General features: G+C 40.4%; 1 protein-coding gene across 1 annotated transcript in view; it reads right to left on the reverse strand.

The window, feature by feature from the left end:
• Positions 1-17016, reverse strand: part of Hhla1 (HERV-H LTR-associating 1) — a 36625-nt gene extending 19609 nt beyond the window's left edge. Inside the window, exons 1-10 of the mRNA XM_038341207.1 lie at positions 16938-17016; positions 15849-15908; positions 14200-14256; positions 13436-13495; positions 12595-12675; positions 7981-8064; positions 7801-7884; positions 934-1017; positions 230-286; positions 45-131 (exon numbers count right to left, since the gene is read on the reverse strand). Coding sequence (XP_038197135.1) covers positions 45-131; positions 230-286; positions 934-1017; positions 7801-7884; positions 7981-8064; positions 12595-12675; positions 13436-13495; positions 14200-14256; positions 15849-15908; positions 16938-17016 — 733 coding nt within the window. The remainder of the gene's footprint in view (positions 1-44; positions 132-229; positions 287-933; positions 1018-7800; positions 7885-7980; positions 8065-12594; positions 12676-13435; positions 13496-14199; positions 14257-15848; positions 15909-16937) is intronic.
• Positions 17017-17510: the final 494 nt, after the last annotated feature.

Raw genomic sequence — 17510 nt, forward strand, 5'->3', positions numbered from 1 at the left:
TGGGGTGTAGGGGTGCTCTGGCCTCTATAATAGTTTATACTTACCCAAAGCTTGGGAAACACCACTGGTAAATGTGTAGTTGATAACAGGGGATTTCTCCACCATCTCCCAGAAGTCAGAGAGCGCCCTTCCTGAAAAAAGTTACACCACGGAGAAGGAAGCTTGGCTTTGACTGCTGGAGCGTGAAGCTCAATGCTCAGCCATAGAGCTTCCGGTCACTGCTACTCACCTGACTTCCCCGCCATCACACAGATGAAGACACAGTCGGATGCATTGGTTTGACTCACTGTAAGACAAACGGGCACAAAACCAGGTTACAGTTTCTAGGGCCAGCTCTAAGACTATAAAACTGTTTCTGTCTGCCTGGTCCCCCACTCAGCATAGCATCATTGAACCCTCATCACCATCCTCTATGGAAGATGTAAGCACATGTCTGTAGGCCTTTAACAGAGCATCCCCTGGGACAAGTGTGTTTAGGAATTCAGAAGTTGTATGTTGTTGAATGTCTCCTCGAATGTCTGTACCATGCTGACAGAAGATCAGCAAACAGGGAAGCTGCAGCAATGGCACTCATCTAAGCCATTATTCACTCAACAAAATGTTTGACCCTTTGCACTTTGAAGAAAATAGTTACCTTCCCTAAATCTGTCTTTTTGTCTCAAAGGGGGGAGGGCAACTTACAGCCACTGCTAGAGTCCACTGATACCCTCCCTATGTGGATTTTTGTATTTGTCCTTCAATTTTAAGGGCTCTGGGAAGAACCCTGTTTGAATGATGGATTCATCAAAGACTGGTGTTAGAAACCAAACCACACCTAAAGGTTCCTGCAGCCTGACCCATGATAGGGTCTGGGATGCGGAAACCTATCAGGCTTGGCTCGATTCCTTGAGGAGTGCCAGAGTGCAAACCTGCCAGGAACTGCAAGATACACACCCGAGAGGATGGAGGTTGACTTAAAAATCTCAGTGAGGTAGCTAGTAGAATTCCCAAGGATGTCCACCAGCAAAGCTGTGAAATCTGCAAGACAAATTAGAGACGCTCCCTGGATTCGGATGCAAAGACACAAGAGCAAAGAGATTGCATTTGGATTTTTCTTTTAATTCAGAGTAGGCTTTGCAAGTATAATTTAAGTTAATCTGTTAAAGACTATTGGTATTTACACACAGAAAAAAATGCTAATTCAAAAAAACAGTAAAAGTAAATGCAAGCAAAAAATTTTAGGGTCCATTTTTACAATCTAACTCTTTCTCTGTTAATATCCAAGAGCTACCAAAGCTCTTCATTGCTTCATCTAACTATAGTAGACTGTCAAACCTATTCAAAAGGAATCAGGCCCAAAGACATGTGAGGTCACTTTCCATAAAGTTGGAATTTGAAAATGCAGTCATTTTTAATGTTGGGTTGTTAAATACAGACATCAAAATAAATAAGACCTTAATAAAACATCATCAGGAATGTCTCCTTTTGTCCACTTTATTTAGAGCATGGAAGGAAGTCTAAGTGACTCTTTATAACACTTTAGCTTGAAGAACTGTTGAACACTTTCTCTCTTAGCAAGATTTGAATGGGATCCACAACCAGCACGATGAACACCTCTAATCAGTAAAGTTTCCTTTTTTAGACCTAAAGATGAGTTTGCCACATTCTCCTCCACTAACTCATGGCTCTTTGGGACCCAGAAGTTTTTGGTTCCCTCTTAAGAGGCACGCTGTTGTACAAACCTCAGTGATTTCTATACAGGAAGCTCCTGGAGCCCACTGGATAATTTCCTATCATGCCCGATACAGATTCTCCTTTTACTCAGCATGAGGATTGTGAGTTGCTTGCAAGAGCAACCTGACTTGAAGACACATACACTGTAGATGTAGACTAATACCCTTGGCTAATCAGAAGTTGGCATAGCAGGCCAACACTAGCAGGAGGTAGGCAATGCTGTGTGTGAGCCTGAGCTACAATGTGACATTACATGCTTGTGTGGTCACATGGTTACCCTAGCTGGGGAATGGCCATGTTGTATACTTCTGCAGGGGTTGACACCACTCAGTCGGTGCAGAAGGCTGGTGACCATGGGCCTCTTTATATTGTAGAGCCAGATGATGTGTACTATCTCATTATGCATTCAACTATTCCCTGCTACATCTCAAAACTCTCCTTCATTAATTTACTTCTCTAATACATATCATAATGTCTACAGTGTGCCAGATGCCTGCTAGATACTGGAGATTTTTGTGAGATATACAGCATAAGCTAAAATTTAAGGGGACTCAGTTACATGGTTCAGCATGTAAAGGCATTTGTCACCAAACCTGTTAACATGTGCTTGATGTTCAAGACCCACATGGTGGGAGAAGAGAACCTATTCCTGAAAGTTGTCCTCTGGCCTCCACATGTATGCTACGGCACACTGCTGTTGTAGGTACACGCCCCCTCCAATAAATAAATGTAAATGTATATTTAAACATACTTTAAAGTTTTTGAAAAAGGAAGACTCACAACCTGAGTGAAAAAATGCAAAGTTGGAATCACGATTTTCATTGCACAGAAACAGGGATCTGGATCCAGATGCTAAGGATGGGTCCTGATTCTGCCAAAGACTTAACAGAAATGGTGGTACCTGCTCTGAGTCCTATGCTATATTACAGATCTTGGATTTGAGTTGAGATTTGTCTTCAGCCAAAAGTCCTTTGCTCCCAAAGATTCCCACCACCACTCATACAACTCAGGATCTTCTGCTTACTTCCTCTTTGAAACTATGTTTACAACTCTTTCTCTGGGCTTGAAAGAAATTCAATTATTGTTCCTTTAAAGATATTCTTTGTTCCTAAAGAAATTTAATTTACTAATTTACTATCAATGCTTAGAGAGGGATCATGTCTAAGTCCCTTTATATGTAAATAAAAATACAGGAGCAATTTTTATGTCTACCAAATTAAGACAGTCTTTTAATATTTAGAGTGAACAAGGCTAGGGTACAAACATATCTCTGGGCATTGTTGAAAAGAATGTAGATGCCTGAAAGATTTCTAGAAGTTTTAGCAAATTGAATCACAACAAGATTTATTTCCCTGTCAGTCAACAATTCCATTTCAAGGGCTCTATCCTAGAGAGATAATTGGGTTAGTGCTTCAAGCGATTCTGCACAGGTGCTCATCACAGCCCTATTTATAATAGTAAAGTTTGTCAGGATTAGGAGACAGGTAAGTAAGCCATCACCCTGTGATGTGGGATTCCCCTCTGTATGCTATGAATATGCTTTATTGCCATTGGTTATTAAAGAAGTTGTTTCAGTCAATGGTTTAGTAGAGTTAAGTCAGGCGGGAAATCTAAACAGAGATATAGAGAGAAACTGGTGGCGTCAAAGAGATATATGTATGGAGATATATTTCAGATGGATAGGCATTTTTCAAACCTTTCAAAGACTAACAGACTGTGACATTTAAATGTTTAGGAACTTAGTCTTTTCTCAACAATGAGACACATCTGCTCATGGCAGCACCAATCTACTTCAAGAGGATGAAGTGCATCAAAGAGGTTCCTTATGGGGATTGCTGGTCATTTGCGCTTGCCTGGACTGCTTGATGGTATGCTGTATGAACTGGACATGCAGAACCCACAGAAAAATGACTAGTAAACTTGCCTAAAGGTGGGACAGTCCTTCAGGGTTCCTGCTTCATGAAAGAGTTTGCCAGACATTCTGCAGAACACAGAAGAAAGTGACTGACAAACTGCCACTAGAGGCAAAACAGTCTTTCAAATTTCCTGCTTCATGGAAAAGTTTGCCAGATACTACGGGCCTGTAGGCTGAAGATGGGTGCCCCAATGTCACAGAAGAACTTTGGGTGACTGTCCAAACAGTGAGATATCTCTGTTTATTCTAGAGTTTTGGAAATTGCTTACAATGCACTTTCTGTTTACTTAGGTAATATATCCTTCTGGGGTCTTTGATAGATATAATTCTTTGATAGTTATAATTCTAGTTTTCCTTAGTTCTGATAATAAATAAAGTAGATATAAATATTGTAACTGTAATTCTTGCTTGATACCTGTTTTGTTATATGTAATTTTACTATGTTAAAGTTAAAACCTTCCTTTTTATTTAGATATAAAAGGAAAGATGATGTGAAATTCCCTTTTGTATGCCACGAATATGTTTTATTACCAATGGCTATTAAAGAAGCTGTTTTAGACAATAGTTTAGAAGAGTAAAGTCAGACAGGAAATCTGAACAGAGATATAGAGATGAAGTAATTGGAGTCGATGTCATATAGCTGCCAGAGGAGACAGATGCCCCCGGAAACTTACCAGTAAACCATGAGCCTCATGGTAAAATATAAAACAATAGAAATAGGTTAATTTAAAATGTAGGAGTTAGCTAGAAATATGCATAAGCTATTGGCCAAACAGAGTTGTAATTAATATAGTTTCTGTGTTATTATTCAGGTCTGGACAGCTGGGAAATAAACAAGCAGTCTCTGCCTACAGCCCCTGGCTTTCAGTGAACGATGTGTATACATTTGAAGGACTGGGAATATTTCTATATATACTGCAGTTGAATGGATTTTAAGACATATTGTAAAATAATCCTTACCAACTGTACATCTGATGGAGGACCAGAGCATTGATACGCCCTCAAAGAAGCCCTAAATAGAATAACATTATCAAACTCCTCCTCTCAAGACTCGGGAATCTATTTTGATAACTATTGTTGAGAGCTAGAGGTGGTAGACCATGCCTTGGAAACAATGCTTTTCTGAACAAAGCAGAACTGATACACATGAACTCTCAGAGACTGTGACATGACCTGCACAGAGTCAAACTAGATGAGGCCCACCCACTGAGAAGGGGAAGTGAATACAAAGTCCCATCTCTAGGAAAGAAGCTGTTAATAATTGATTCCTTCTGGGAAAGGGAAAAGCAGTTTTCTTCAATCGAGTGTCATTAGGTACATCAACCATATTCCAGAGTACACCCCATGCCCAGAAATAATTGTCCAAAAACAAACAGCAACAGCAACAACAACAAAAATGAATTCTATGTCTGTTTGTTTTTATGTGTTTTTATTTTGGAGGGTTTTTTTGTAGTTTGTTGGTTTGATTTTCTTTTTCTTTCTTTTTTGAGATAGAGAGAGGATGATGTTGGAAGGATAGGAAGATGAGGAGGTTTTGGGAGGAATTGAAAAGGGCTGAAAAATATGATCAAAACATATTGTACAAAAATAGTTTAACAAAAACTGCATAGAGTTAGAACATAAATTTTAAAAAATACACACTCCAGCTGGGCAGTGGTGGCGCACGCCTTTAATCCCAGCACTCGGGAGGCAGAGGCAGACGGATCTCTGTGAGTTGGAGGTCAGCCTGGTCTATAAGAACTAGTTCCAGGACAGGCTCCAAAATGATAGCAAAACCCTGTCTTGTAAAACCAAAACTAACCAACTAACCAATTAACTAACTAACTAACTAAATAAATAAACACTTACTTTAGTCAGAGAATGTAAAATTTGGGGAGGGGGCAAGTTTTGTTGTTGTTTGCTTGTTTATTTTTTTAATATCACAATTACCTCTTCAAGCCTTCATTGCAGGGGTGAGGCCATAGCACTAAATTCTGCACAATGGAATATGGATGGTTTTTTCACTATAAGTGTATAGCAAGTGAGTATGCCTTTCTTTACACTTTTGTCTTATGGCTGGAGTGTGGTAGTAAACTAACTTGCATCCTGAGAACAAAGGCAATACCTTACAGAAGGTGGAGCAACAAGTTAGAAGGAACTTGGGTCTCTATATTTATAGATGGCATAGGTATTTCAAATATTTCCAAAACTTACTAGTATAAAAATATATTAAAAAGTTAAGTAGAAAATGGAAATAGGAAAGGAAATACTCTGTTCTTTTGTAATCTCTATTATAAAAAGTAGCCAGAGGAATCCTTTTATAGATATGGTATAAACCTTGCCATTATTCTTCTGCATGGGAGAATCATACTATATCACTAAGTTCCTGAGTTATTGTCCTTATGATCTACCCGCTGCCAGGTATACACAGTGCCTTCATTTCCTCTCTGTTCCTATACTCTATGTTCCACTAGAACAGAATGGGCCCTCTCTGCTTAGGCCAGGAAGAGCACTTAGGTAATAGTAGATTCTCAATAAAGAATTGTTTCAAGATTTTTTTAAAACCTAACAAACATACAGTACTTTTGGATTATAAAAGTAATACATTCCAAATATTGCAAAGCCATGTTAATGAATACTCTTCCATTTTGAAACATTCCAATCATCTGTCAGAAGGAATAGCCCTTCTAGTGTTCAAATATGTACATATTTTATCATTGATAACACTGTATGCTGTATACTACTTTGAATGTCTTTTCCTATTGAAAATTCTTGGGAACATTATTTTCGTCTTGAGGACAACATCTGGCCAGACATACTCATTTGTGCATTATGTGTGGCTACTTCACAATGTTTCCTGGTGATAGATATTCATGTTTTCCCATGATTTTGCCACATAAACAATGGTAATGAACACCCATCTATGAATAACAGATTTCTCTATAGTAAACAGACAAGAAGTGCGCACACCATTAAGTGTCATAAATATTACTGTTTTATCTTACTATGAGGAAAAAATTACTCCTTTAGCAGGTCCTACACCTCACCTGGGCAGTACAATAGAGCCATTCCTGTTGGCAGAGATGTGGGTGAGTCAGCCCCGAAGTTGAGAGCATGGAAGAGCTATCTCCATTTCTCCTCTGTCTCATTGCATCATGGGTGGGAAGGCGATAACCCCCCCATTAATGCCTGGAGCAGGTGAGAGAGCTGTCCCTGCCCACCACCAGCTGCAGCACTCAGGAAAGTGGACCCTGCCCCTCACCTGCGCAAAACAGTGGAGATGATCCTGTTGGTAGAAATGTGAGTTAGCCAACACTGGGAGCATGGGAGAGATGTCCCCACTACTCATCTGTCATGTGGCAGCATGGGCAGAGGAAAGAGATCCCTACCCCCACATCAATGCCTGAGGCAGATGGAAGAGCTGGCCTTGAGGTCGTAAGAGCGGGAGAGCTGTCCCTGCCCCTCATCAGCTGCAACACTGGAGAGAAGCCTATACACCTCACCTGGGCAACACAGTAGTGCTGGCCCTGAAGGTCTAGGTATGGGAGAACTGACATTGAGGATATAAAAGCAGGAGAAATGGTCCTGCCCTTTGCTCATCACAAGGGGTGAATTAGTTAGGGCAATGCTGGAACGCTCATTCTGGTGGTATAGACAGGGAGAGCTGGTGGGTTGACCAATCCTGCAACTACCCAGGCCCAGAACCAGAGTTATGTGTTGGCTCACCCCAAAATCCACCCCATCTGTGATCTCCTGGAACATGACGATAGGAGGGAGGTATCAGTCCTTCCAACCCAGGACTGTAAGATCTCCATGACATAGGGCAACAAGATGACCAGGATGAGTCCCAGTGAGGACACAGTATCAGTTGTGGCAGAGACCAGGGACCTCAGACCTGACGAATACTTCTTTGGAATGAACGCCTGCTTGTAAAAGTCTATGCATAAAGGGGTTTACTGCATGGCACTGTATCACACTGCAGCTTCCACAGCAAGTTTTTCCCCCTTTTCCTCCCCCTCTTCTTCTCTTAAATTTTATTTTGTTTTATTTTGGGGCTGGGAAGGGAGACGGGTGAGATCAGGAGGCATGACACGAAGACATGATATGAAAGACACAAAGAATAAATAAATATACTCCTAAAATGGCACAATCAAAATTGGAAAAGCTACAAGAGTATGGCGGGCTCTACCTACCTGATAAATCATTGGTCCTATTGTTCAAACAGTAGCAGTACCTGGTTGGGAATTTGGCTGGGTCAACTGTCTTCGGGTTAGAAACTGTGAAAAGAAAATATTTCCTCAGTACCAAGACACTTTGACTGGCCCTGAGCCCCTCACCCAGCACATCACCGCAGGAGAACCGTTATCACTTACTGTTGTAGATGGCCACAGAAACCTTGTGAAAGGCAAAGGAGCTATAAGAAGTGATGCTAAGCACGGAGAAGAATTGCTTGTTGTCTGTTGAGGAGGGAGAGAAAGAAGCACAAACGCTTGCTGATATAGCCTTAAATAAATCAATACTAGCAATGCCTGTGATCTCAGCTCTGGGAGGCAGAGGGAGGAGGGTTCTGTGTTTGTGACAGTCAGAGCTATATAGTAAGACTTTGTCGTGGAAAGCAAACAGAAGAGTATGTGTGAGGGACAGTGAATATGAGCAGGGTGTAGGATGTATTTATATGAAAATGTCATAAACAGACATCTAGACCAGTGGAACAAATAGAAGACCCAAACAAGAGTACCTGCAACTACAGTGACATGATACGTCTTAGTTAGGATTTCTTTTGCTGTTATCAAACACCATGATCAAAATCAACTTGGAAAGGGCTTATTTACTCTTACAGTCAGTAAGATATAGTCCATCATCCAAGTAAGTCGGGGCAAGAATCGAGGCAGTAGCCTGGAGGAAGAAACAGAAGCAGAGGCCATGGAGGAGTACTGCTTACTGGCTTGCTCACTCAAAGCTTTCTCAGTCTGCTTTTGTATAGCACACGGGGTCACTAGACCACAGTTTGCACCACCTACAAGGAGTTAGACTCAATCATCAGTCAAGGATATGTACCACAGACTTGTTTATAGATCAGTCTAGTGGAGGCATTACCTCGATTGAGGTTTACTCTCCCAAAATGACCCTAGCTTGCGTCAAGTTGAAATAAAACTAGCTAGTATATGATATTTGACAAATATGCTAAAAACATACATCAGAGAAAAGATAGTATTCTCAATGAGTGGCGCTGAAAACCAGGATGTCTCCATGCAGAAGGATGAAATTAGACCCTTAACTGTCATCTTGTATAAAAATTTACTCCAAGTGGAGCAAAGATCTCAACTTGAAACCTAAAAGATTAAAATTGTTAGAAGAAAATATAGCCAGTGCTCTACAAGATATAGATGTAGAAAGGGTATTTCTGAATAGGACTCAATTTGTACAGTAATTAAAGACACAATTGACAACTGGTACATCATAAAACTAAAAAGCTCTGGACAGCTAAGGAAACAATCAATCAAGTGAAGGAAAAACATACAGATGGGGGGGGGAATCTTTGTTAGCTATGTATATTACAATGGACTAATATTGAGAATATATGAAGAATTTTAAAAATATCAAAGAGTTAAGAAAGCAAATAACCGCCGGGCCGTGGTGGCGCACGCCTTTAATCCCAGCACTCGGGAGGCAGAGGCAGGTGGATCTCTGTGAGTTCGAGACCAGCCTGGTCTACAAGAGCTAGTACCAGGACAGGCTCTAAAGCTGCAGAGAAACCCTGTCTCGAAAAACCAAAAAAAAAAAAAAAAAAAAAAAGAAAGCAAATAACCCGATTAGATGATGGGCTGTGGATCTGAACAGAGAGTTCTCAATAGAGGAAATAAAAATGTCTAGTAAATAACTCAAAAGTGTTCATCATCCTTAGCAATTATGGAAGTGTAACTGAAACAATTTTGAGATTTCATTTCATCACAGTCAGAATGGCTAGGATCAACAAAACAATTCTCAACAAATATAAGCCACTTTCTTATTGGAGGAAAGAGAGAAAATTGTAAATGAACTTTCTAAGGAACACTATGTGTTGGAAGGAAATGTAGAACCAATGGATACATCTGCAACAAAACTCCTGTGCCTAAGGCCCAGGGAACATTGCAGGAGAGGAGGCAAAAAGATTGTAAGAGCTAGGGGACCAGGAAGTCTGCAGTGAGAATGCTTCTCCTAGATATGACAGGAAAGCTATACCTACAATAGCAACAATATGGCTCTTTCAACAGGACCAGAACAATTACAATATTAATAGACATGCTAAGAAGGAAAGGAGAAACCTCATGGGGATCTACCCCTAGACAAAGAACTATAGGAACTAATGACTCCTGAGAGAGGGAGAACTAACCTAAGGGATGAGGCTCCTAACTGGTTATCGAATACAAAGTCATCTCTGAAATCATGTACACACAAGTTACAATACATTGACTCAGCAGATTATCTATCAGTTATGTGTCTGTCTATCTATCTATCTATCTGTAATATAACAATCAAGGAAGACAAGATATTCACTGAGAGAGAGAGAGAGAGAGAGACAGAGACAAAGACAGAGACAGATATGAATTGGAGGAAAAAAGGAAAGGAAGAAAGAAGTAATATGATTATATTTTAGTAAAAATGTTTGAATAAAATGTCATAAAACATTATTTTATGTAATATCTAAAATCATTAATAAAAACAAGAAAAACAAACATAAAAGAAAATGAAAAAAAAAGTGAAGAAGCTGGGCGTGGTGGCACATGCCATTAGTCCCAGCACTTGGGAGGCAGAGGCAGGCAGATCATATATGAGTTTGAGGCCATCCTGGTCTACAAAGTAAGTTCCAGGTCAGCGAGGGATACTATACAGAAAAAAACTTTGTATTGAAAATCAAAAAAGAAAAGGAAAGGGAAAAAGTTAAGAAGAAAAGAAAAACAGTATTTTGTAAGAAAATAGAATAGCAATAGAGCAGATGAGTGATAAAATAAATACCAGTAAAGAAAAAATGAATATGAACTAAAACAATAACCAGCAGGGCACAGTATCCCCAAAAGTACAAAAGTAGTATGCATAACTTGGTGGTAACTAACAGCTCTCTAATCAGATACAAGGCCTACCCAACAAGAGGGAAATCACACCTGGTACTGGAAACCAGGGTAATTACACAGGGCTAGAACAGTTATGGATCTTGAAGGAGAACCTACACCCACCACTTTACTGAGCTAGTACAGGAAACTATATTATAAACATCTCTCCTTGTACCCACAGGTAAGTATAGGTCTCACTTCTCATCAAAGAAATGTCTTCTTGCAACAGACAGGGCTCATTACAGAAAACCACAACTAATCCAAATGTAGAGAACAAGTGACTACCTGGTTCTCAACCCCAACTGATAATCATAGATAAATACAGATCACAGGCTTAGGGACTGTAGGGGAAGAAGTGGTGGAAAGATTGTAAGAGGCAGGGAACTATGAAGCTTGCTGTAAGATGCTGTCTCCTAGAAATGTCAAAGAAAGTACACCCATGAAGTCTCATCAGCATGGCTTCCTAAACAAGATGTGAACAAGGAAAACCCCAATAAACATAATAACACGAATTAGGAATCTACAGGCAAACAAGGAATGCTGACAGTAGGAGAAATAGTCTTCCCCAGGGAAGAGTCCTCAAATTGGTTTTCTAACACCAAGTGGCAAACCCTGAAATCACATCCATATAAGTAACATAATATGGGCTGAGCAGTGGTATTTACATATTTAGGGGATATATACATATATATCTAATAGCAATTAAAGAAATAGAAGATGCCAATCTGAGAAAGGGTAGTAGGATTTGCATTGGAAGGATTGGAGGGAGGAAAAGGATGGGGGAGTAATGTAATATAATTATGGTTTAATTTTGAAAAGTAAATTAAAAAGAGATAAAGTTAAATCACAAAAACTTACTCTAACAGTAGTTGTCATTGAACTATCTGGTCTACCTGGAAACTCCAGCAAACTCTAAGTGAGTATCTTGGGTATAGTAATTTCTCCAAGTTATTGCAACAGATTTTCACATACTTAGAACCATGAAAATAAGAGTTGTAGAGGCCTGGGAATATGGTATCCAGAATTCTTAATTGTTTTAATAAGTGCCACCAAGTTTCTTTTACTAGTACATAATGTGCAAACCTAGGTAATGCTATTCACATAGTCTTCAATGTTGAACTGGCATTCTCTAGTCCTTTACTCTACTCAGTATTCATTGCCTGTTTATTCTCTTTATTGCTTAAGAATTATGTTTATTTCATTCTTTTTATTCTCCCTCCACCAGAATATAGATGCCCAGGGCAAGAGCTTTTATTTGTTTTGTTCCTTGCTTTACATTCAAAATGTAGGATACTGACTATCTGGCATGTCGTAGGTGGTTCAAAAACATTTACCAAGCACTAGTAAAACAAACTATAAATAATAAAGAAAGTAAAGATAAACCAGAGATTCTTCATGTTCTGCTGCCATTTCAAAAGAATCTAAAAGATTCTTTCAATTCTCGTTAAAATAAATTCATGGATTACCAATTATTAAATATCTTCTGTCTATAAGTTATTTTACTAGAAGCTAAAGAAAATAGTAAGAAGGTGAATTAGTGCAATAATGTAAACCTCAGGACTTTTGTCTTAAAACAATATATATTAAGTTATATAACTTAATAAATGTTCTTTCTTAGGATGATAGCTTGTGACTGCAAATGACAGATCTGCACATTTATTATGCTGGCTCTGCAGTTTGATTTCAGAATGCTCTCAGACCTCCTGCTTTATGTTGATGGGTTTGTTGTCATCATGGGTTCATCGTGTCATCAAATGGGGCAATATGCTCTCCACTTTGAACACAGAGACAATGAGACACAGTAGTAGGATGTGTCCTGCCAGGTCACAGGCAGACTAGAAAATAAGCCAATATAAGAGAAGCTCTGGTCCAGATGGTATTGAAATGGGCGGTTACCTTTTAAAGCTCTACTGAGCATCCCATTCACGAGCTCCGTCAAGTTGAACGCAGACAGATCAACTGACCTTGCTGGGAGTTCTGGAAGAGAATCAAAAACATCTCTGGTGGGATTTTTCTCAGCTGCAGAAACAGTTTCTCATTTCCAAAATTGGATCAGAACTTCTTCAGGCGCATGCTGAACACAGACCAAATGCCAGACACAAGGAGCTCAGAGGTAAGCAGCAACTCATGCCAGGAGCTCAGTAGGTGATAGTCAATGGCACGTACTGTGACTCTCATGGCACTTGTTTTCAGTGACTGTTTTATCTCTGCATTTGGGGAGAGCAGGAATTGACAGACTACCTCTCATCCGTAATGGGAGGGCCAAGGCCATCCTGAGAGTTCTCAGCACCTCTGATTTTGGAAATTGTGTTCTGGTGCATACACAGACCCAAGCCTGGCAGGGCACTGGCATCTACTAAAATATTAGTAAATTTTAAAGTTCCACAATTCCAGTGTATGGGTTTCATCATCAGAAATGCATATTTAATATAGCCCAGACATCAGTACAGAACAATGAAGTCCGGCAGGAATTGGTGTGTACAGCTGTATGGAGAAAGGCTGCCAGTTTTCAAATGTTCTCACCTCCTAGCTGTTACTTCATAGAAACATTAGTTGAGGAGGCTGACAGAGTGGTTGAAGGTCCTCTTTATAGTATTAAAAACATTGTTTCCAAGGTTTACCTCATGCTGAGATGGTGTTACCCCTGCTGTGTTGATTGGGAGTTCTTTTACAAAAGTGGAAATATTGCTTAGCAGTCTAGATTCCCATAGCCCAGCAAGGTTAGTGGAAGACTCACCAGTAGTTGCAAGAACCTGTACCCCCTTTACCAGCTTCTCTTCTCCTTTGTAGACAGACTCTGGAAAAAGAAAACCTTTTATGACACAATGGAAGTCTCTGTTTCCAGCTCCAGGGGTATAAAGAAGGCTTGGTGTGACTCTCAGGCTCAACAGAATAAGGTAATTAAGAGACCCTGAGGAAGGAAGAGCTTCGGTCTTCCTGCGCTTATCGCTAATTCAGTTTCAGTTCTTAGTCTGCCGACTGGCTATGGTTTAGAGAACAATATACTCATAAATAAATACCTAAATGCAGAGTGTCTAATATACCTATCTCATTAACTGAGTCAGGAAACTGGGCTTCAGAAAAGAAACTGGCCTGACTTTGCACACCAAGCTGTGGGGCAATGGGCTGAGAACTCACTTCCCAGAACTGCAGTGCAATGGAGCTCCATAAACATCAGCCTGCTGCCTATGAGTTTCTGGCTTCATGAAGCTTCCTGACTGTGACTTCGGAAAGGAGGAGACTTACGAACAATGGCAGTAAGTGCTGAGAGAACCTCTAATAGGGTACTAACCAGGCCAGAGGGGAGGGAAAGGCCTCTTTGAGGCAGTGGCTGACCTGGAGGACTAGAGGATGGATAATCACACTACTCATGTTGCTATCACTGTTGCAAAGATGACTCGTCACGTAAATTAATATGGAAAATGCAGAAGAATAAAGGTATAGAATCTGAAAATGTGCCCGCCGTTCCTGAGTTGGTGTGACTAGGGCTGGCCTCTGTACCTGCTGTGTAAAGGAAGGATCCATGTTTCTCGTTCTTGAGACCCAAGTTTCCAGACTCTGAAACAGAAGCTTCCATTAGTGACATAGTACCCGAGGGCACCCTCTCACACAGTATGTAACATCCTTAAAGATCATCTTGTCTATCACACCTTTGAAGGACGGAGAGACAAAGACCATGAGAATTTAAGTGAGGGAACCAAGTTCCACAGCAGACAGAATTCAACATAAAACCAAAACACAGGCAGATGAGATCTTCGGTAGGACAACTTTGGGATGATTTTCATCTTGATTCAGATTTCATTATAGTAAGAAGATATAATATGAGATCAATTCCTTTACTGTATTTTAAAAATTTATTCTGTGACAGTTTCATACATGTGTGTATGTCCTGGTCATACTCGTACTTCTATCTCTCTAATCCTCCTCCTACTCCTTCCTCTTATGCTGGTTGTCAAGTCTTTCACATCTTTTTTGTTTGTTTGTTTTGTGCTCCACTTGGCTTAATCAGGGCCAATCAGTAGAGCATGGAGCATGGTCAACTTCTGCTGGCTATATCTTTTCTTTCTTTCTTTCTTTCTTTCTTTCTTTCTTTCTTTCTTTCTCTCTCCTTCCTTTCCTCCATCCCTGTCTTCCTCCCTCTTTCTTTCATTCCTTCCTTTTGATATTGTGCTGGTTGATATTTTTAATATAACATTTTATTAATTCTTTGAGAATTTCATACATTCATATAATGTATATTCATACCCACATCCACACCCCCTTCTCCTAACTCCCACTCCTCTGTTAGGTAGCAGTCTCCTTCGAGATTAAAGCATTCTGTCCTGCAGACAAGTTTATTAAGACAGGAAGTAAAGAATTCAGAAGAGCGTTAGGAAATCCCTTTCACTGTCTGGACTCTCTAGCTTCCTCCCTCTCCAGGACAATATAACAGTAAAGACTACTGAGAGACATTTTCAGACAAGCCCACCTCGCTGGCAGAAGCAGAGACCAGCCGAATTGCCTGGAAGAAGACAACACCTATTATGCTATCACCTTATATTACTTCTGATTTCCTTTGATGTTGGAATTAATCTCAATCAAAAGGGAGAAAATTAGAGGCTCAAGCAGAATGAGTATTTGTGAGAATTTATCACATTCATACACAAAGTTCATACACAAAGTTCATACACAAAGTTCATACAGCTGGTGGCTTTGGAGAAAGAGAAGAGGTTTCTTGAGGAAGCATTTTAACTGCCTGTACATTTTGTGCCATTTGCCATTTGAAGCATTGGACGCTCTCCCCAAAAGTAAAATTTAGAAAATAAAGAGAAACGTCCATTCTCCATAAAAGCCCAAACACATACTGGAGAAGTTATCTTGCTTTTCTTTTACATTCGGAACAGATGTACATGTCTGGCTGCTCTGTGGAGGGTTTTACAAGGCACGTTTCATAGGTGGTTCAGTTTCATAGCAGAAACCAGGGAAGGTAGAGTTGAGTGAGCTATTTCAAAGGTGATGATGTTAAACAACAGTACTTCCATTATAACCTCTTATCCTCTGACGGAATACCATGGTGTGTGCACTTAGAAAGATCCCCAGATGGAAAGATCCAGAGAGTTCTGGGAATCTTCTAGAGGTGAGTGAACTGAGAGGCACAATTCCCCATTTACCTGTTGTAGGTAGGAGAGCCATTCCCTTATCTTTCTTGCCTTCTCCTTTGAGACCAGATGCTAAAATTAAAAAGTTAAAAAAATAGGTTTCACCAGAGAAGTGACAATGTAGACACATTACATAGGATTTAGTCTGAGTTACATATTTCTCCATATGAGAGAACTGTTATCTAGTATTGTGGTATGATCTATTCAAAATCCCCCCATGTGTTTTGTTCATTTAATCGTTAGTCATCGCATATTTACCAAAGATAAATACGATCGAGACTGTTACTCAGCATCAGAATTTGTTAGCTACTGTGTGTGTTGGAGAGGCAGATATGAAAGAAGCAAACAGTAAAAAGGGTAATAATTATAAATGTGAATGCAGATGACAGGGAGCCCGATCACATCTCAGCCACATGGAAGTGCGCCCTGGGTGGGGGGGGGGGGAGGGGTGGCATGGTGAACTGAAATCTGAGGCTGAACAGTATCTGGGTAGGACCTAAGTGGCTGAGGCCTGTTCCACACACAGAAAATACCATGTGTCCCAGTCTACATCATCCATGAGTGTTTCTCTATAGAGCTAGCTAAAGGTCAAGGTGTTGGAGCCTAAAGAAAGAAAGAGGTGGGTATTTACGGGAGTTGGTGAAGATGAAGTGAGCAAGGTCACATGGAGTACACAGAGGACTTGGAATGGTATCCAAGGAGAGTAAGTCATCCCTGACCTTGTAGGGAATAAGTCTGGGAATCATGAAGGAATACTAAAGTGATGTAATCATATATATATATATATATATATATATATATATATATGAATCACATGGGCTGACAGGTAGCGAATGGAAGAAAAGGAGAATTAATGAGCTAATTCAGAATATTTCCTTGGTGGGAGAGCAAACAAAGCATGGTGATGTGAGCAGTGCGCTAGAGGAGTAGAGCCTTCTATGACACGCGAGCACATGATTGTGTGTTTTGATGTTTAGATCCAACGTGTTTTGATCAAAGCGCTTAAGATTCTGCACGAAAATATTGCTGCTGGGATTATTCAAGCACAATAATACCCTCCTGCAACACACAAACACAGACACTAGGACGTGAACGGCCCACCTGTATTCCAGAGAGAAAGGATACAGGTGAGGCCCATGCACAGTCTCACCGGAGGGCAATGCAGCAGGAAGCTCAGCATGCCGGGAAGCTCTTTCCACCTATAGCAAAACACCAAGCACTTAGAGGAAGCCAGGCTTGCTTGTTAGCACTCTGGTGTGGAATCTGCTCTGTGAACAGTGCTGGGGAAGTCACCAGCACACCATCTCGTCAGGAATCACGTCAGTTTGTGCAGAGATAACAAATAGACACCACGGTTTCTTTGGCTTAAATTTGAAACAAAGCTCTCTTTAAAATTAATCTCCATGTTTGATTATGGAGAGAGAGCCCTGGCCCATGAAGTTACTAAAGAACTGCAATTAGTGGACTCTCTACCATCACGTAGTTTTCTACCTAGTAATCTGCTAGTTGTGGCCTGCTTAGCTGTGGTTGTAGTGGGAGGGGATAGCTGGTGGGTTAGGTACCACCGCTCCTGTGCTTGGGCGGAAAGGGATAGGCTTGTTTATAGTTAGAGTCTGTGTCTGAATCATGCCTCTCTGTGACTGAAGGGCATGTGGTAGTATGGGTAAGGTTTGC

This window comes from Arvicola amphibius, chromosome 9, assembly GCF_903992535.2.
Source record: "Arvicola amphibius chromosome 9, mArvAmp1.2, whole genome shotgun sequence".
NCBI lineage: Eukaryota > Metazoa > Chordata > Mammalia > Rodentia > Cricetidae > Arvicola > Arvicola amphibius.